This window comes from Oryx dammah, unplaced genomic scaffold (genome assembly GCF_014754425.2).
Source record: "Oryx dammah isolate SB20612 unplaced genomic scaffold, SCBI_Odam_1.1 HiC_scaffold_26, whole genome shotgun sequence".
Classification (NCBI taxonomy): Eukaryota; Metazoa; Chordata; class Mammalia; order Artiodactyla; family Bovidae; genus Oryx; species Oryx dammah.
Window position 1 is genome coordinate 41,010,408 of NW_024070210.1, and position 22,253 is coordinate 41,032,660.

At 38.2% G+C, this 22,253-nt stretch overlaps 1 protein-coding gene across 1 annotated transcript in view; it reads right to left on the bottom strand.

Moving 5' to 3' along the window:
• The window catches only part of FBN1 (fibrillin 1), a 273,407-nt gene that overhangs the window by 198,565 nt on the left and 52,589 nt on the right, over positions 1–22,253 (bottom strand). Inside the window, exon 6 of the mRNA XM_040226469.1 lies at positions 21,366–21,461. Within this exon, the coding sequence (XP_040082403.1) occupies positions 21,366–21,461 (96 nt within the window). The remainder of the gene's footprint in view (positions 1–21,365; positions 21,462–22,253) is intronic.

Below are 22,253 nucleotides of genomic sequence, written 5' to 3' on the forward strand. Positions count from 1 at the left end.
AGAGTCGGACACGACTGAAGTGACTTCACTTTCACTTTTCACTTTCCTGCATTGGAGAAGGAAGTGGCAACCCACTCCAGTGTTCTTGCCTGGAGAATCCCAGGGACAGGGGAGCCTGGTGGGCTGCCGTCTATGGGGTCGCACAGAGTCGGACACGACTGAAGTGACTTAGCAGCAGCAGCATGCACACTTTGACTTAATTAATTCAAATTGCCCTAAATGTGGTACGGTTCATATCCTTTTTAGCAACCATTAGGACTAAGAGAGTTATCATTAATATTAACTTCCTGATGTTAAAGAGGGAGTCCATTAAATAATTTATTTATTCTAAAATCAGTTAATCCTACATTTATACAAATTAATGAAAGATAACATGGGAAAAGAGCCCAAACAAAAAGAGTCTAAGGATAAATTTGTGACGGATAAAGGCACAAGTTTTTCCTTGTTTCTCAAGACAGTAATTGGCCTTCCCTGTAGTTTCTTTGAAATATTTTGGATGTGAATACTTGCTGTGATAGCATAACCTCATGTTAACATTTTTTACTTATTTAGTGAAGAAGAAGTTTCTGAAATATGTTTAATACTGTATAATTAGAGTTTAAAAAAGAAATAGGAGTCACTGGGTAGCTACAAAATGTAAATTTTGAAAGTGAAAACATAGATTATGACATTTGCGTTTCTTCTTTTTTTCTTGCAATTACCAAAGTAAAAAAGAAAGCCTGAAATAATTCACCTTTCATGTTATTTCTCAATCCAACATCTTATTTTAATTTTCTTTTTTTTTCCCTCTCCAGTTTTCCCAGTTGCTTTTCAGCCAACAGATCTTCATACCTACCCAGACCATGACACTGTCAAAGAAGAACATACAGCCACTATGCATGCACCATAGCTAAAAGAAAACACAGGGTCTTTTGGACCATTAGTTCCTGAAAATCTAACAAACATGACATTTGCATTTCTTAGCACAACTAAACAGCATCTGTCAAAAATCTTCAGTTTCCTAGCACTATGAAATATATTCCCTGCCCTTTGGAGATCAGTCAATCAATTGGTCTCTTTCTCTCTCAGCTTCTCCTCGAAAATTCCACATTATAACCCCTCTGATATTAACTTTTTAGGCTTTCTGAGATGCTTCACATACTATTATATACTGCCCCAAGTGCATTCCAGAAATTGGCTTTTCAATGGAACTTGGCAAGATAATACTTAGCTTATAGATGACAGATAACTCTACAGTCAAGAGATTAGATTGGGTCTTTTTGAGGAACGATGGTAAGGGCATGGGAAAAAAGAAAAAAAACCTAATTAGACCATTCCAGTGGTGCTAGACTATGCCAAAAGCCACACACTCGAATCTGAATGTCTTCTGAAAGCCAGATCTCCTTGTGACCAAATGTTTCCCAGGAGAAGAAAATTGATAGCATATTAATCCATGTCACTTCAGGCTACTCAAAGCAATCCATTTCAATTCTTTTCATTCTTATCCCCCTATTTTCAGCCACAGATTAGCTATAGTTACTATTCTGTCCTACAGGGTTAAGCTAAAACTAATTATAACTTTATAATCAAGTACAGTAAGTCAGAAGAGTAGGAAGCAGCCCATTGAAACAGTGAATAAGAACTGCATACACTGGTACAGGGGGGTAGACAAGAGCCAAACATCAACTCCAGCTCGGCTTGAGCCGACTGTCATTGAATAAGTGAAGCAGAGTTAGCTCATACATCATCACAGTCACAAACTGGTAAATTATTTGGCTCACTCTGAATCCAGTTCTGTTGCTAAAAGTGACAGGCTGGGTCTATGCCAGGTCTAGTCTTCTATTCAATACTTATTAAACATTCCTATGCATCAGGCATTATTCAAGGTGCAGTGACAAAATAGGCAAAAATTCCTGTTCTCATGGAACTCATGCTCTAGATAAAACTATTTCACAACTCTAAATTCCCAGTTGTTTTTATAAGAACAAAACTGCAAACCTTCTGACATGCGCATCAAGTAAACAAACTCATCATAAAAAGAAACCAAGACTTTCGCTAAACACAGACTCCAATATAGCTGGCCTAACGTCATGCAATGGGAGTTACAGCAGAGCAGAATGACACAGCAGCAGTACATTCATTCATACAGCTAGATTCTCCATGCCTGTGTATACTCAGGCTCCACTGGGACTACATTCCCTTTTTATTCTATTCACTGTTCAATTTCAGCTAAATTCCCACATCCATCACTATATTGATCTTTAGCCTAGGAAAAAGTGTTTTCATCATATAACATTTACTTACAATTAAAATCAAGTTCTCCCCAGCCAATTCAATCTGAGAGATTTGCTTAGTCACCTAACATTATTTTAAAACTTTGTCTAGAGACTAAGAGATACAGAGAATGGAAAGTATTAGCAGCCCAAATGACAATCAAAGAGGTATGGGACAAAAGATCTCAAATAGCAAAAATAATCTTGAGAATAAAGAACAAAGCTGGAGGTATCATGCTCCCTGACTTCAGACTCTACTACAAAGCTACAGTAATCAAAACATCATTGTACTGACACAAAAACAGACAAATAAATCAATGGAACAGTATAAAGAGCCCAGAAATGAACACACACTTTTATGGGAAATTAAATCTATAATGATCTATGAACTTAGAGTCAATTAATCTACAACAAAAGAGACAAGAATGTACAATGGAAAAACAGCTGTCTCTCAACAAGTGGTGCTGGGAAAACTCGACAGCTACAAGTAAAAAAATGCAATCAGAATATTTTCTCATATCATATATAAAAATAAACTCAAAATGGATTAAAGACTTTAATGTAAGACCATAAACCAAAAAAACTAGAAGAAAATGTAGGCAGAACATTTTTTGACATAAATCATAGCAATTTTTTTGGCTCTATAAAGACCAAGGAAACAAAAGTAAAAATAAACAAATGAGACCTAATTAAACTTAAAAGCTTTTACAAAGCAAAGGAAACCATTGACACAATTAAAAAAAAAAAAAACAACCAAATGGGAGAAAATATTTGCAAATGATATGACCAATAACTGCTAATATCCAAACTATATAAACTGCTCATATATAAGTTAACATCCAGAAAACAATCACCCCAATTTAAAAATGGGCAGAAGATGTAATGGACATTTTCCAAAGTAGACATACAGAAAGCCAATAGGCACGTGAAAAGATGCTCAACATTGTTAATCAACAGAGAAATGCAAATCAAAACTACAATGAGATATGAACTAACACCTATCAGAATGGTTATCATCAAAAAGACTACAAACAACAAATGTTGGTGACAATGTGGAGGAAAGGGAACCCTTGTACATTGTTGGTAGGAACGTAAATTAGTATAGCCACTGTGGAAAACAGTACGGAGGTTGCTCAAAAAACTAAAAATAGAACTACCACGATTCAGCAATGCCATTCCTGGGTGCATGCATGCGAAGTTGCTTCAGTCGTGTCTGACTCTTTGTGACCCTATGGACTGTGGCCCAACAGCCTCCTCTGTCCAAGGAATTCTCCAGGCAAGAATACTGGAGTTGGTTGCCATTTCCCTCTCCACCATGCCTAGGTATGTATCCAAAGAAATAAAAACACTAATTCAAAAAGATACATACACCCCAGTGTTCATAGTAGCAATTTTTGTAATAGGCAATATATGGAAGCAATTTAAGTGTCCATCAATAGATGAATGGATAAAGAAGATCACACACACACACACACACACACACACACACACACACACACAGTGGAATACTACTCAGCATAAAAAAGAATGAAATTTTGCCATATGCAACAATATGGATGGATTTGGAGGGGATTATGCTTAGTAAAGTATGTCAGACAGGAAAAGACTAATACTCTATATTATCACTTACATGTGGAATCTAAAAAATAAAACAAACTAGAGAATATAACAAAGCAGAAACAGACTCAGGAATGGGCAAGACAGGGGTGGGGAATAAGAGGCACAAACTACTATGTATAAAATAAATACACTACAAGGATATACTGTATAGCACAGGGAATATAGACAGAGGAGCCTGGAAAGCTACAGTCCATGGAGTTGCAGAATCAGACATAACTGAGCAACTAATACTTTCACTTTTCACAGGGAATATAGCCAGTATTTTATAATAACTCTGACTCTTTGTGACCCCATGGACTGTAGCCTTCCAGGTTCCTCTGTCCAAAGGATTCTCCAGGCAAGAACACTGGAGAGGGTATCCATTCCCTTCTCCAGGGGATCGTCCTGACCCAAGGATTGAACCTGGGTCTCCTGCAATGCAGGCAGATTTTTTACCATGTGAGCCAAGGAAGCCCTATAAATGAAAAATAGTCTATAAAATTTCATACCACCATGCTGTACACCTGAAACTGATATAATATCGTAAGTCGACTATAACTCAATAAAAATAATAAACTAAAAAACAAAGAGGTACATGAGATGGAGAGGAAAGAAGAATTCAGAAGAAAAGATAACTACTAACAGCTAAAATCAATCCTAGAAATGACTGTAGATCTAAGAGCCAGGCAAATATTTGTTAGAGAAAAAGGATGCACACAGTATAGGCTGAGTTAAAAAAACAGAGATCTCATTCCTACACCCCTGCCTTAGATGAGATACAATGCATTTCCTTTACTGTACAATATGAACAGTCTTTCAAGATTGCTCCAAGGACCAAATGAGGTCATGTGTATGTAAAGTACAGAGTAGATGGAAGGGATCATTCATTTAATTTTGGCTTCTCTAAAATATTAAGTTTTTGCAGAATTCACTTGGCTATATTTGCTACTCCTCATGGCTTAAAAATGGCAAAGAGAAAATAATCCATTAAACACAGAGATGATAAATCACCTATTTCTTATTTGAGTTCTAAGGAACGCAATAAACTTCCCCTAAAAACTATTCACTTATCCATTCATCTATTCAACAAATACTTATCAAGCTACTAGGTGCCCCAAATTAGAGATTAAATGGTAAACAAGAGAGATACTGACCTACCCTCATGGAACAGAAAAGGACTGAAAAGCTAGCAAAAACATTCTCATGTCATTCTTATACAAACCCACACACCATGCCGCATGATTTCATGTACTGTGTACAATGTGCCTCCACCAATACTTGCTATTTAATTTTCAAGATATATTAGACACAGTTTATCCATCCAAAGCCCACAAAACCACATGTGGTATTATAAAAATGACATGACCAAACAGTATGTTGCTAGGTGGTTGTTGTTGTTGTTCACAGAAACCATTACAAATGTATCTAGTGACTGAGGTGGTGGCCATGACTTGTCCAAGCAGTGAATGATTTATTGATACCAGAAATGCTATTATGACATCCAAAGGCATTCCCCAGGGGACAAGTTTGCATGCGTCCACTCAAAAGCATGCATTATCTCAAAATACTTGATGCCTGAACAAACCATTTTCATGATGTACTTGTTTTATGTATTTGAAGGGCATCTAAGTTCCAGTTTAATTACTTTCCTGGGGGAAAGCTAAGGGTCAGAGTCCCCCTAGCTTTTCCTATAATCCTTATAAAAGCACAAGGATTATAGAAAAAGCAATACATATAACATAAAACTCAAGATCCCTCTGCCTTGAAGGGCAAAGGAAATCTACAAGATTCCCTACCCTGAGTCAGTGCTTGAGGGTTCTTCAGGGCAGATTCTCATAGATAACATGAGCTACCAGGCTTCTGTAGAAAATTCGACAGTGCTCTTATTATTCCCTGAGGTCATGGCACCACTGCACACATCTAAATGTGCTCTGTGCCATACTTCCCCACAACATTCTCCTGACCAGTGCTCCTGTCTCGTCTCCCATCACTCACTCTGTCTGAACTCTGTCCATAAAGCTTTCTTTCATCCCCTCAAATACACAGATGTTTGCCAATACAGATCCTTGCCATCTTAGGACCTTTATACACACTCTTCCTTCTATTTTGATAGCTCCCATCATTCTAGAAATGGCTGGCAACTTATTCTTTAGAGAGCCCCACCTCTCTAAACAGTCCAACATGACCAAAAGTCTATACATGTCACTATTCTCTACTCTCATCTCCTCTATTCTCCTGCATGGCCTTTGCCTCGCTGGTACTTAGGTGTTTCTGCGTTTATTTCTTTAATCTCCGCTTCCTCCACTAGAATGTAACTCCAGAGGGTAGGGCTAAGTGTGCTTCATGTATGATCATACATCTCCAGTCATTAGCACAGTATGTGGGATATAACTGATGCACGATGGATCAGCTCACATCTCTTCTTCTTAGAACATTTTCCTTTCAGTTTACCATCATATCTTTTTATGGATACATTTGACAAAACTGAATTCTAATGAGTGAGGTTAGAAATGTATGGGCTTAAAATGTTTGGCTTTTCTAGCTTTAGTCCTCTTGGACTAATACTTTTAGTCCTTTGCAACTAAAGAAGAATGGCATGTAGATCCTATAGTAAAAGCACCTCACCACACAAATTTATATTTATAGACTTGTGTTCTCATATCCACCTAGAAGGTTGGAAATATACTTTAGATAAGTGAAGTGAAGTGAACTGAAGTCACTCAGTCGTGTCCGACTCTTTGCGACCCCATGGACAGTAGCCTACCAAGCTCCTCTGTCCATGGGATTTTCCAGGCAATAGTACTGGAGTGGATTGCCATTTCCTTCTCCAGAGGATCTTCCCGACCCAGGGATCGATACTTTAGATAGGTGTTTAGTTTATTTGCTGATGGATAATCTTCCATTACCTCTCATCGACTTTAGAATGCTGCATTTCTAAAATAGCCAGATATCTCTTATATTTCACAGCTGGCCTTGAATGAAGAAACAAGTTCATTCCCTTTATGTACCTGTGCATGTAAGTAAGCAAATTATTTAGTAACCGTTGGTTGGTTGTTGTGAAAACAGATGTTTTTCAGTGCTACAGTCACCATTACATTTCATGGAAATGGTTGTCACTCACCTCTTCACTTTCTCCTCCCTTTATTACTGTTTGCACTGCTGGAGTCTTAGCCTTTGCTACAATACAACAATTGGGTGTGTATTAAAGGAAAGCATATAGTTGATATGATATTGATAGGATATCCAAATAAGAATGTTGGGCTTCATCCGTGTAGAAGATACAAAAAAATATGCTAGTCCAGTAAGAGAACAAAACCTCTAAGTGGAAAGCATAGTCCCAATGGGGCCTCTACATTGAGGTTAACTCTGGAGGTAGCTGGAAGTTTCATAATGTTGTTTATGAAACAATTTTCAAACAAGATTACTCTCATTTTCATAAGAATGAGATCATTTAATAGCAAATACCTATTAAACATGTATTGAGTATGTGCCAGGCCCTATGCTAAGTACTGTGTGGATTATTTCACTTAATCTTCCTTACAATCTCATAGATAGGTACTATTATTATCCCCATCAGACAGATTATGATCCATAAGAACTAATATATATTTTGAAGAACATTTTCAATGTAGGTAAAATTTACCCCCAAACTTCAAGTCTTATCTTTTTGCCTGGTTGAGTGTCCAACAATGAAGGTCAACAATGTTTCCTAAGAGAAGGCAGGCAAGAAGATGAGGGCTCTCTGGGGAAAGAGATAGAAATGGTCCTACTTTATGAGTTTTGCCATTAGAAGATTCTTTATTTCTAGAGGAAATAAATATTCCAAGTTCTTGTTTACTTAAAAATCTCTTCTGAAAACTTTCAGAGGAAAAGGATTGCTGCAAAGGGAATATGGTAGGAAAGCTGGAGAACATTTCATGTGTCCCACAGAACTCACTTCCCACATACTTCAATTATCAATAACCGTACTCACATTGTACCTATGATACGACATACTTGTAGGTACTGTTTTCAGAGCAGTTTTCAAGAGCATTTTTTAAAAATGTTGTATTCAACAGATATAAAATTATATTAAAATATATTTCACATTTAAATATTCTCTCTCATCAATCTTGATATCCCACAGTTAAATTAAGTAAATCAACACCTAACCTTTTCATAGCAGTGAGCTTGGTACTCAGTGAGGCAGGAAGAAGAATCAGATATAGTTTTTGCTCTTTGGTCTATGGGAGGGATCATATATGGGAAATTATATATAAATTAGCATATTATTAGCCCCAAACTCGAACTAGATTAGCAAATTTTGTAATTCCCAAATTCTGGAGTCTATAGGCTGAATTTAATTTTTATAGAAAATACTGAATATATATATTTACATATATTCATATTTCTGCTTATACATGTATTTTAGGTTAAAGTCATTTTTGTTTCATTTAGTGAAGAAAATATTTTTTTGTTGTTGTTTAGGCACTAAGTCATGTCTGACTCTTTTGCAACCCATGGATGTAGCCCACTAGGCTCCTCTATCCATGGGGTTTCCCAGGCAAGAGTACTGGCATGGGTTGCCACTGCCTTCTTTAGGAGATCTTCCTGACCCAGGGATTGAACCTGTATGTCCTACATCAGCAGGCAGATTCTTTACCACTGAGCCACCAGGGAAGCCTCAAATTATTTTTAAGAAAACTTAAAATATTATAACTTGCTTATAAGGCTTCTTAAAAGCCATGAAATAGGATTGTAGATATTTTTATGCTGATGTAAGTATTTCAACACAAGAATCAATAAATGACATGGAAAAATTTTTTTGACAAGATGAATATTCATCCCTTGCCTCTTAGCAAACAGCATTAAAATCCATCAGTATATATCCCTAGAGACAAGGACTAGGTCACTCAATTATTTAAAAATGTAATAAAATGCAAGTAAAACAAGAATTAATTAGAGGAGTAAAAATATTAAAGTGGCTGATCTGGCTTAAAGTGCATGACACACACCACAAGTTTAACACATGCATTAACCATCAAAGGGAAATGTGACTAGGGTCCAGGCAGCCAGAGGTGGTGATGTCAGCAAAGTTGCAATGAAACTGATGGGGGTTGGTAGTGGAGGTCCCTATGGTCAGGAAAGAACTGGGGAAGCAATATGTCTTAATCCTGGCTTTGAAAGAAAAGAATTTAACCAATCTACAAAAGGAAGTTCTAGCTCCAAGAATATCTGATACTGCTAATTCTGGTATGCAGTACCCCCAAAGATTGAAGAGAACCAGATGACATGAAAGACAACCACATCAAATTTTCAGAACAAGGAATTTATCACTATTTAATGGGAGAGTTCACTTTGCCTAAGTCATACTGTATTTTTTTTTAACTGAAGCATAGCTGACTTACAATATCATATTAGTTTCAGGTGTTCAATGTAGTGATTCAATATTTCTACAGATTATATTCCATTTAAAGTTACTATAAAAGAAAGGCTACATTTCCCTGTGCTGTACAATATATATCTGTTTTATACATAGTAGTATGTATCTCTTAATCCTCTGTTCTATCTTGTCCCTCCCCACTTCCCTCTCCCGCTTGTAACCTCTCTTTTGTTCTCTGTATCTGTGCATCTGCTTCTGTTTTGTTATAGTCATTCATTTGTTTTTTTAGATTTCACATGTAAGTGATAACATACAGTATTTGTCTTTCTCTGAATTACATCACTTAATATGATAATCTTGAGGTCCAGCCACGTTGTTGCAAATGGCAGAATTTCATTCTTTTATGGCTGAGTAATATTCTATTTTATTTACATACCACATCTTCTTTCTCCATTCATCATCATACTTTAGAACATTTCAGAACCAAACCCCATGTGTTACATTTAATTTATAAATTAAATTAATTCTAAAATTAATCAATTTGGAAGTGCTGGGTTAAGCTAAGTAAATATAGTTCCTTTCTCGCAGGACTTCCAAGAGCTAATATGCTAACACATCCAGTGCCTCTTCAAGACGAGGACATAGTATATGAATTTCCAATAGCCTACTGACCATGAAAATTTCATTTCGTGGAACCTCCATGGGACTAATGTTCTATGAAAAGTACTTTGGCACATCATCTGGACCACAAAGTCCCATATATTTGTTCAATATACACTTATAAACCAAAAACAGCATAGACTCTCTAGAGGCCATCACTACCAGGGAACATAAACACTAAGTATTTTCAAGGACTCTCAATTGAGCATGTAAAAGTAGTAGGGTCTCCAGACTGCTATTCATAAGATTAAGCTAAAACAGTTTCAGAAATAGACCGGTCCACCCACTAGTTTATATATACAAAGGAGAATATTTTAAAACCCCAATACCATGCCTCATACAGAAACTGTGCAGAAGCACAGTTCAGCAGAATAGAAAGGTACCACAGAGAGATTTGAAGTAGACCTTTCCTTCTTTGGAGATAAGCTAATTGACACCATACCCTCTCCTCTTCTCTCTTAGGTGGTCTCCAAACACTGAAAATCTGGCATAGCAGGGATCTCCTAAGGGTGATGGTTTCTCCCCTTTTCCCCTGGTCTCTTCCAGCCTCTGCATCTTTGTACTATCTCTTCCCTTCATCTGTAGCACTTTCCCTCATCTACTCTGTCTAATTACATCTTTGCTCTGCTTGGTTTTATAACTCTTTCTACATCTCTCTCTTTCCAAAAAATTATTTTAAGTACCTGAAGACAAGAGCCATACACTTCCCTTCTGATTCCATTGCAGTACCTAGCTAAGGGCTGAGCATTTATGAAATGTTTCTCATCACTGTTATATCTAATTGACATGACTAGAAGACATTTCATTTACCACTTATACTTGAACAAAACTCCACTGAAAAATTGGACTCTGATCTGAGGTCTCTAACTCTTTTTTTTTTTCAATTGGTTTACTTTTATACATCAACCCAGGCTGTGATTCTCTAAGATGCTGCTTTCTTAAAAGTTGAAAAACAGCAGCAGGAAGAAAGAAAACTGGAGACATAATAGAGACGGAAATGAAGTGATGATATGTATTACCAGAAACAAAGCTCTAGAACTGTGCTATCCAATAAGGTATCCACATCTGGTCCCATCACTTTATGGCAAACTGATGGGGAACCAGGGGCTGACTTTATTTTTCTAGGCTCCAAAATCACTGCAGATGGTGACTGTAGCCATGAAATTAAAAGACACTTACTCCTTGGAAGGAAAGTTATGACCAATCTAGACAGCATATTAAAAAGCAGAGACATTACTTGGCTAACAAAGGTCCATCTAGTCAAGGCTATGGTTTTTCCAGTGGTCATGTATGGATGTGAGAGTTGGACTGTGAAGAAAGCTGAGCGCTGAAGAATTGATGCTTTTGAACTGTGGTGTTGGAGAAGACTCTTCAGAGTCCCTTGGACTGCAAGAAGATCCAACCAGTCCATCCTAAAGGAGATCAGTCCCGGGTGTTCATTGGAAGGACTGATGCTAAAGCTGAAACTCCAGTACTTTGGCCACCTCACGTGAAGAGCTGACTCATTTGAAAAGACCTGGATGCTGGGAAAGATAGAGGGCAGGAGGAGAAGGGGACGACAGAAGATGAGATGGTTGGATGGCATCACCAACTCAATGGACATGGGTTTGGGTGAACTCTGGAAGTTGGTGATGGACAGGGAGGCCTGGCATGCTGTAGTTCATGGGGTCGCAAAGAGTTGGACACAACTGAGCGACTGAACTGAACTGAGTCACATGTGGCTATTAGCTGACCTCAACTGAGATGTGGCATAATATATACGTTAGAGGTCAAAGATTTAGTATGGAAAAAAGAATGCTAGATATTTCATAATTTTTAATACTGAGTACCTATTAAAATAAAATGTTTGGATATATTGGGCTAATTAAAATATTTAAATTAATTTTACCCATTTCCTTTTAGTTTTTCAGGTGGTCACTAGAAAAGTTAAAATTATACATGTGGCTTGCATTATATTTCTATTAGTCAGTGCTGCTCTAGTATTTTGAGCATCCAAAAACAGAAAAGTGGTCCAAATATTAAATGTGGCTATTAACTGATAAAAACTCGCTTCACAGGAGACTTCACAGACTGCATGATGTATGATATGCATCCACAACAAGTTGGAGGACACTGTGGACCATGAACTGTCTAATGCCTGGAAATTGGCTGGCCAGATACTCGGACATGGTTCACAGGAGAGGCTGTTACCATGCCAAAGTTAGTTTGACTCTTGCAATTTATTGTGGAAAAAAAAAAGTGCATGAGTGTTTCCTAATGACTAGCTGTGGGCCAGTGCAGCAGAAAGCTGATGTAGAGTGAGCTTAGATCTTTCTCAAATGGCTTGCCTGGAGCAGCAAAGAGGCCTCACATGGCTGGAGGTATCAATGGATGCTCTAGGTTCAGAACAGAGAGGCCATGTGTGGAATCTAAAATACAAAATACATCAACATAGCTATGAACGAAAACCAGACTCAGACTGGTGGTTGCGAAGGGAAAGGGGATAAGGGAGGGAAGGAATAGGAGTTTGGAATTAGCAGAAGCAAACTGTTATACATAGTATGGATAAACAAGATCCTACCTAGCACAGGGAACTAGATTCAAACAGCCTGTGACAAACCATAATGGAAAAGAATATGAAAAAGTGTATATATATATACACACACACACACATATATACACACACACTTTCACTCTGCGTGTGTGTAACTGAGTCACACTGCTGTGCAGATGAAATTAACACATTATAAATCAAATATACTTTAATATTTTTTTTAAAAGAATAACATAGATTCCCTTGCTCATGTGAGAGACCCAGCAGGGAGAAAGTCTGAAAAGGACCAGAAGATTTCAACCCTCAGCAAGGAGAAGACTAATCACCAAGTGGACTGAAAGGGATGGTGCATGGGAAACAAAAATTAAGCTGCTTTATGACTGCACCCCACCAGTCCTGTTGGTCATACCAAGTGTGCACACAGTATGGTAGCATGTGTTTCCTATGTGCACACAATTCCTAAACCATGGAAACTGAATATCTATGTCAACAGATGTATTTCCTGAGACTATTTGAGGAAAATCAAGTTTATTCAATGAGCCACCAACTGCCAAATATTGCAATACCACTTCAGATGCATAGTAACATTCAACGCATTCTGCCTCTGCTATCTACACATTAGTATTTACTTTCCATTAAGACTAAATACCAAAAGCTAGGCTTGCAGAGGTCTTCTTGTTACCTTTACAGAGAAAAGAAAACAAGCAGAGTTCACAGAGCTCTGATCTCCAAAGACACTTTGAGAATAGGAATCAGCCTATGGTATGTACTCTGGGAACTGCAATAATGGCCACCTAAAGAGTAAAATTCAACGGACTAGTTCCAAATTGGGAAAGGAGTACGTCAAGGGTGTATATTGTCACTGTGCTTATTTAACTTATATGCACAGGACATTATGCAAAATGCCAGGCTGGATGAAGCATAAGCTGGAATCAAGACTGCCAGGAGAAATATCAATAACCTCAAATATGCAGATGACATCACCCTTACGACAGAAAGTGAAGAGGTACTGAAGAGTCTCTTAATGAAAGTGAAAGAAGAGAGTGAAAAAGCTGGCTTGAAACTCAACATTCAAAAAACTAAGATCATGGCATCTGGTCTCATCACTTCATGGCAAATAAATGGGGAAGTGATGGAAACCATGACAGACTTTATTTTTCTGGGCTCCAAAATCACTGCAGGTGGTGACTGCAGCCATGAAATTAAAAGACGCTTGCTCCTTGGAAGAAAAGTTATGACCAACCTAGACAGCATATTAAAAAGCAGAGACATTACTTTGCCAACAAAGGTCTGTCTAGTCAAAGGTATGGTTTTTCCAGTAGTCATGTATGGATGTGAGAGTTGGACCATAAAGCTGAGTGCTGAAGAATTTGATGCTTCTGAACTGTGATGTTGGAGAAGACTCTTGAGAGTCCCTTGGACTGCAAGGAGATCAAACCAGTCCATCCTAAAGGAAATCAGTCCTGAATATTCATTGGAAGCACTGACGCTGAAGCTGAAGCTCCAATACTTCGGCTACCTGATGTGAAGAACTGACTTATTGGAAAAGACCCTGATGCTGCACAAGATTGAAAGCAGGGGGAGAAGGGGTGACAGAGGATAAGATGTTTGGAGGGCATCACCAAGTCAATGGACATGCTCTGGGAGTTGGTGATGGACAGGGAAGCCTGGCATGCTGCAATTCATGGTGTCACAAAGAGTGGACACGACTGAGCGACTGAACTGACTCAAAGTGTAAAATTATGTAAAATTAGTATCATAAATGCAGCTCTTAAAACTTACTTCCAAATGAGGTTGGGGGTGGGGTGGGAGTGGAAAAGAAGTAACATTTCATCAATACCTTCTAGAAAAACTTTGGTGAAAAAAAGCACAAGAAAATCAGGTCTTGATTCCATGATGCTATCTAGACAACCCTCTGAGGTCATGATTCTACTTTCTTTTAAAGAGGCAAATGCCTTTGAAATGCACCACTTGGTTATTATGTATTTGGATCACTATATGTTAGTCTTTCCCATTCATTAGACATATTGAAGACACTACTTTTCTGGCTTAACAAACAAAGGCTAATCAACTACTTTCAGGATAGTTTTTTGAATTTTGTTCAGTGACGCATTAAAAATGATCCCCATGCAAAATCATCACTTGTGAATCATCAGAGAAACTAAGTTATGAAAATAACAGTTTCTCATATATCAACTGTGCATAAGAGAATGGAGGAGAATTACCACCAACCTACCTATCTTCCATTCTATTCTTCAACTACTGGAGAAAACCAAAAACTAAATGCCTTTTCTGGCTCCACTAAATCTAGAATACCTTAAAAGAGCAAGGATGACGCCCAGACTTGGTTCACCTTCCACTGCCATGCTTCTCTGATGGACTATGAAGTATTGCCGTTCTTTCATTCTTATTCTATTATTTGACCTCCACTGTTCCTTTTTCTTAAGGCTAATGGCTCAGTAAAATCAGTATACATTTTCTACTATTAGCCAGCAGAAGAGCCAACAGACCTTCTTGATTTGGCAAAAATCCAAGTACTGTCTTCACAGTTTGGACTTGCAATTAGCATTGAACAAATGATTCAGGATTTTGAAGAATTCTTGTCCATGCTTACATTCAGACAGTACATAATGAAGACCTCTAGATGGAGTAATGAAAGAAAACTTCTTATTAGAATTTATGCTTCCAGAAGGCTTCACACTCTGGCTCACATAAAGTCTGACATTAAAATATTGATCTAATTCCATATGCTTTAAGAATCATGCAAGGTAATTCTTTTCACTGCTTTTTAATCAGTCAATTTTTGACACCAAATATCTAATCTGTTTAACTATCGACTGTCGTCACTACAGCTGACACTATTTTAGGCTAAAAACTAAAATGAGTCTCATAAAGGAGAAAAAAAAAATGGTCACATACTCATTTGAATGAACTGCTGACTCTGTAAAGGTAATTCCAAAAAAGAGTTTCCGAATATGGCTTAAACATTTGTAATACTGTAGGAAAACTATACAACCTTCCATGGTAACTGCACTAAATGACAATATTCATTTTCTATGTCTATATTTAAGAATGTTGGTTCAGTCATTTGGAGTCAATTTATATGTACTGCAAACAGACAGGAATCATCTTCTCTCCAAGAATGGATTATTATATTTAAAACATCAAAATCAATCAAACAGAGAAATAGCCCCAAACCCTGCATTACACACACCCAAGCAATACTCAAGATTCCTTTCTCTTGGCTTTTAAAATGATTTAAAAGCAACTTAGCTCAACTCTCCCTCCAGAGAGGAAAACTACCTACCTAGCCAAATTTCTTGAAGGGCTTTTTCCTCCACCTAATCTATAACTTTCACTCTAAAACTCTTAATTCTAGATTTCTACTTATAATTTCTCAGAAAATTTTCTATGCTTACTAATGACCTCTTCCCAAGTAAAACCCACATATGGCACAGTGGTTATGTTCATAGGCTTATGAGCCAGACTTAACTGGGTTTCGCTTTTGACTGTATCACTTACAAGCTATCAGACCCTGGGCAAGCTCTTTGACCTCCCTTTGCCTCTGTTTGCTCCTCTAGAAAATGGGACTCATCTTAGGACTTTCCTCATAAGGTTGTTGCAAATCATCAGAGTCAAGTGTCAGACTTGAAAAGTCTATTCTATTTCTTGAAGTCCTCCTCATGTGCTCAGCGCTGTTGTTTCTCCTGGTTATCTTCGGGTTTTCTCAGTGTCTATGTTTCGTTCTCTTCTTCCTTGGGCTTACTCATCATTAACCCCTCCCCATCTCCAAGTTCAGGTCTCTCTCCAACATTCTTCTCTCTTTTTTCATTACCTTGAGAAGTCTCATCCACTTACTTGATTTACTGGATTTACTAGAAGAGCATTTAACAAGATTTTAAATAGCCTGCATTCTGAGACAAGAGGGCAGGAGAAAGTGTGATTCCAACAGTCTTGTTGGCAGTAACTATGGCAATACACAACCAGCTTATGTTGTCATTGCCAAAACAGGCACTGACCTCATTTCAGTATTCTAATAACAAACATGAACATATCGTACCGCTGAGCTTAGGCCATGATAAGTTGTATTGGTTCCTCAAGACCCAAGCAGAGAGAGGGCAAGAATGAGGCAGAGGGGCAATCAGGAAATTCATAAATGTGAATTTACAGAAAAAAATATATTAATGAAAGAAACTTGGGGTGTGAAAGAAAACACAAAGAGATGCAACCTTTGATACAGAATGTAGTAGAAGGTGGCAAACTCAAATGCCCACAGGGGCTAAAAGGTAAGCTAAATGAACAAAGTGAGCAGGATGTATGACATCCTGGGAGTGGTAGGGACTGTGGCAAACTGGAGACTATAAATAAAGCTACTCTAATTCAGTTTTTAAAATTTCAACATTACAGGCCAAACAAGTCACAGGCCTCTACTTTTCTTTCTCTGAATGTAAATAGGCAAGAGTATCATTGTCACCTGCCCAGTCAGACTGATTGGCAAAAAATTTCTTATAAAAAATATTCACTTTACTGGCTTAACGCTACAAGTGAGACAAATTTTGCTTCATAGTCTGACTGCACTGGTTGAATGAATGTTATGATTTGTAATCCAAGCATGGATCCACTGCTTGTCTCCATTACAGACTAAAACGGCATGTTCATGGATTCTTAAGATTCACTTACTGGCTTAAAGTGATCTAAATCCTGCCAGTATCACCCCTCAAAAATATTCTACATCTAGAGAGTGAATATATCTTCAATATAAGTCGAAGAGTTATCTTCAACTCTCTGAAGTAGTTGCAGATAAAGTTCCAAGCTCTCCCAGAACGAAGATGCTTATCCTGAGACGTGCTTGTAACTGACATTAGAAACGTCGCCTTCCCTGTGTATTACATCATGATAAGACATTATTTGTTTATTGCCACCTGGCTTAGGTCAAAACATATCTTCTTTTATGCATATTTCCCAACTTAAAAATGACAGTCATTTGACCCTGAAAGACCAAATTTCTGAAAGATGGGGCCAAATTCAATTAGGCATCAGCACTGTTAGCTCTGCTTAAAATGAAACCAGTGAAAAATACTAGGATTGACCACAAGTAGGCAAGAAGCAATTCCTTTCAGGGGATACTTGTTCACCACCTGATAATCGTATCTCCAGGCGGTTTTCTGGTGCTTCAAAATAATTTCAGTTCAACATTTACTGGCCATACACTATGCATCAGGCATTGAGTTTGGTTTGGAAATCTAAGAGATGATGAAACCACAGTTGCTGCTGAAGAGCTTATAATCTAGTGGGGGAGCGTGATGTGGAAATGAGCTATTTCAATACAATGTGGTGCTGCTGCTGCTGCTAAGTTGCTTCAGTCGTGTCCGACTCTGTGTGACCCCAGAGACAGCAGCCCACAAGGCTCCCCCGTCCCTAGGATTGTCCCCACTGGAGTGGGGTGCCATTTCCTTCTCCAATGCATGAATGAAAAGTGAAAGTGAAGACACTCAGTCGTGTAACTGCTATCCAAAGAGGTGTGGAGAGTGCGCTCAGGGAGAATGCAGAAGCAGACCTGGACTCAGTCTCCAGGAGGAAGGAAAGGAAATCAGTAAAGACTTTCCGGAAGTTCACTGTTAAAAGTAAAGAGCCATATTCCAATGAAAACATAATGGAACTGGCCTAAGTAATTACACAACTTAACAAGTATACTGACCCACCATCAGAAGTAACACTGAATACTCTTCTAGGCTTCAGGATGGATTTGTGCTGACTCAGTTTGACATTTTTATTAATCACTCTTGAAATCACAAGCATTCATTTGAATAAAAGGATATATTGCCTCTAATTCTTTAGAGAGGTAAGTAGACGACTTCCATAACAACAGAAAACGGAGAAGACTATAAATGGAAATATAATCCTGGAATCAAAGAAACCCCCCTCTCCCATGTGGTGAGGGAAATTACACTCATACTTCCCTTCTCCCTTTCAAGGTTTGAGACTATCCTCAGCTGAAACAGGCAAAGGGTAATGAGCATCTTGATGATGAAAGAGGAGAGTGAAAAAGTTGGCTTCAAACTCAACATTCAGAAAACTAAGATCATGGCATCTGGTCCCATCATTTCATGGCAAATAGATGGGGAAACAATGGAAACAGTGAGAGACTTTATTTTCTTGGGCTCCAAAATCACTGCAGATGGTAACTGCAGCCATGAAATTAAAAGACACTTGCTCCTTGGAAGAAAAGCTATGACCAACCTAGACAGCATATTAAAAAGCAGAGACATTACTCTGCTAACAAAGGTCCGTCTAGTCAAAGCTATGGTTCTTCCAGTGGTCATGTATGGATGTGAGAATTGGACCATAAAGAAGGCTGAGCACCGAAGAATTGGTGCTTTTGAACTATAGTGTTAGAAGACTCTTGAAAATCCCTTGGACTGCAAGGAGATCAAATCAGTCAATCCTAAAGGAAATCAGTCCTGAATATTCATTGGAAGGATTGATGCTGAAAATGAAGCTCTAATACTTTGGCGACCTGATGCGAAGAGTTGACTCATTAGAAAAGACCCTGATTCCGGGCAAGACTGAAGGCAGGAGGAGAAGAAGATGACAGAGGATGAGATGGTCAGATGGCATCATCAACTCAATGGACATGAATTTGAGCAGGCTCCAGGAAATGTTGAAGAACAGGAAGGCCTGACGTGCTACAGTCCATGGGGTAGCAAAGAGTCAGACATGACTGAGCTACTGAACAACAACAGCAATGATTAAAGAGAGCCTTTTCCTCCCCATTCTCCACAACCACAAATGCCTGAAAATCTGCCATTCAATGGTCAATTTGATTTAGGTGACCACTGTGAAGATTCTTTGGGGCCAACATGTATTTATACTTAAGTGCAAATTTTAGGATACCTTTATCATAGAGGAGAGCAGTTAAAGACATGCCAAAATTTGGAGATATCCCTAAGTAAATATGCCAGTTTTCATGACTAGTTTAGCAACTTAATCTTTCACGTCATTTCTTAATCTTGGTCAAAGCAATAACTGTAGTTGGTCAAATAGTTTTAGAATGTGTTATCAATAACTATAACTATGGGTATCAGTATTCTTTGCCATAAATTCCTAGAGGTAAAATGCCCTGTAACTTCATTCTATCAGTGATTTTTCTAAAACAAATTAAGTCTACCTTTATCACTTATCATCCAACCAATCCATTCTGAAGGAGATCAGCCCTGAGATTTCTTTGGAAGGAATGATGCTAAAGCTGAAACTCCAGTACTTTGGCCACCTCTTGCAAAGAGTTGACTCATTGGAAAAGACTCTAATGCTGGGAGGGATTGGGGGCAGGAGGAGAAGGGGACGACAGAGGATGAGATGGCTGGATGGCATCACTGACTTGATGGACGTGAATCTGAGTGAACTCTGGGAGTTGGTGATGGACAGGGAGGCCTGGCATGCTGCAATTCATGGGGTCGCAAAGAGTCAGACACTACTGAGTGACTGAACTGAACTGAACTGAACTGATCACTTGTCGAATTATTTTCACACATTGCTCAAGTTACATGTTACGAAGTTTTAATCTCAACAATTCAAATCCTATATCATTGTCACTGAGTAAAATAATAAGGCCACAGAATGATACTATCTAATCAAAACAGTTGTCTTTGTTACTCTTGAGACTATTAGCTATACATTAGCTCCAAGTCAGTAAAAATACATCAAATTGTAAAAAAGAAGCAGTTTTAAAAAGGGACTCCAAAATGATGCCAAGTACAATGGAAAGGCCAAGAGTTCACAGTGCCTCACATATCTGTACCATGTGGTGGCCTTGTGAACAGAAATTCAATACAATTTATCCAGTAATAGTAGAGTTACTTGCTAAAACAGGAATTGCTACTTCATCAGCAAAGAACTGAATTTAGACAAACTCATTAAAAATGGGAATAGAAAACAATTTCTCACATACCACCCTCTACTCTTTGTTTTTAAATAACATATAGTCAACACTTGCAACTGAATCTTCACTTTCCATCTTAGAATAAAATGATCTTTATACAACTTTGGAGAAAAGTGATGATTGCAGTTTAAAATGTTCATGAATATTTTTCATATGGTATTTTTCAAGAGTATTTTTGCCATTTGGTATGAAATGAATCACCTCAACCTTCACTATAAAACTAGGAATGATGAGAACATGCCTATCAAGGTAGAGAAAGATGATCAACAAAGCAAAAGTTAGGGGATTGCACATTTACATATATCTCAATGTCATATTTGCATGGATAGGTAGGCGAAGCAGGTAGAAATCTTTTTCAATTAAGAGCAGCAGTATACTTGAAAACAGAAAAGCCACATTCAAATTAAAGCTGCTTATTATGTGTGTGTGTCCTTAGGCAGCTTCCTTGACCACCCAGAGCATCGATCATCTCACATGGCAAAGCGGGGATGAATACACACAACGTCGATGAGCCACAATGTGTACTGAATAAATCACAGCTGTGAAAGCACAGTTTCTTGGCAATTAATATTTCTAGTGAACTTTGAATGCTAAGCTTGTATGCCACTCTAGCCAATAGGTCCTAAGAGATCTTTAGGTGTAATTTTTGTTTCATTCTGAATGTTTCCCATTTCCACACAGTTGTTTTATTTGGAGCCACTTCCCAAACTTACTAGGATAATAATGAGCTCAATCCTTACTCTATGGAAAATTTTCTTCTTTTTATCTTGATGCCAACTGGTACTTATGCATAGGCTCACTCCTGAGTCCTGCAGTCCACTGATAAGAATTACTGAATAACGTGCAGCGGCTTGGGGCCACTGTCGTATCATCCTAGGAACCTTCCCAATGACAATTCAGAAACCTCATCAAAGCTCAACAAAATTCACGGAGCAGCTGCAAGAAGCCAAATGCTTGTTGAAATCAATCATAGCTTTAGCCACCAGAACATCTTTACGCCGATACATTTTAAAAAATTACCTCTTTCACACTGGGGTCCAGTAAAGCCGTAAGTGCATGCACATCGATTCGGGGCCACACACCTGCCTCCGTTAAGACAGCCACTTTCACAGACAGCTGTAAAATAAGGAGAGAGAAGCTGAGAAACTTCACTGGAGTAGATGCTAATAAAGTAACACTGACTGTTCCCTGAAAGGATGACAATAAAAAAAACCTAAATAGTCACTGTGGCATTTGTTTTAAACATTTATTGTACAGTTCCAGTTTCCTGGATATCCCTCAGACAACTCAGGTAAAACTACTTGGAATAGGTGAGTATATACCTGTGTTAATGTTGGCAGTTTCATTCTGGAAAACATCTGAGCAATGCTTTTCAGTTCTGTATCTACAATGGTGGTTTATAAGAGACAACCCTGATGAGAATTGCATTTTACAAGCTGATTCTTTTGCTTATGATTTATGTTTCATTTCCAGACAGTTTTCATGAGGGAAAACACTGGCCATCTTTACAAAAATGCAGCATGTTAAATCACACTATTAACTGCCAGCGACAAAACACAAATACTGACACTCAGTAATTTACGTACCATAATGAAGATCCAATTGAGTGTTACAAGAGAATCTCTGGAAAATACTGGTAAGATAAGTCCAGAGATCCTTGAGGGAGGGACATTCTACTTGTCAAGAAAGACATTAAAATAAGACTTGAAAGCTCATTCCCTGAATAACTCTTCTCTGTACAACTTCCTGCAACTCACTCAAGCATAGCCTCTTCCTAGGCATCTTTATCCACAGGTGGTAGGCTGTCCCTGCCAAATTTGCCAGTCCCACCCACCCTTCAAAGCCCAGTTCAAACCTCACTCCTCCAAGAGGCTTCCCTAACACCTCCATTTACATTAATTCCCCCTT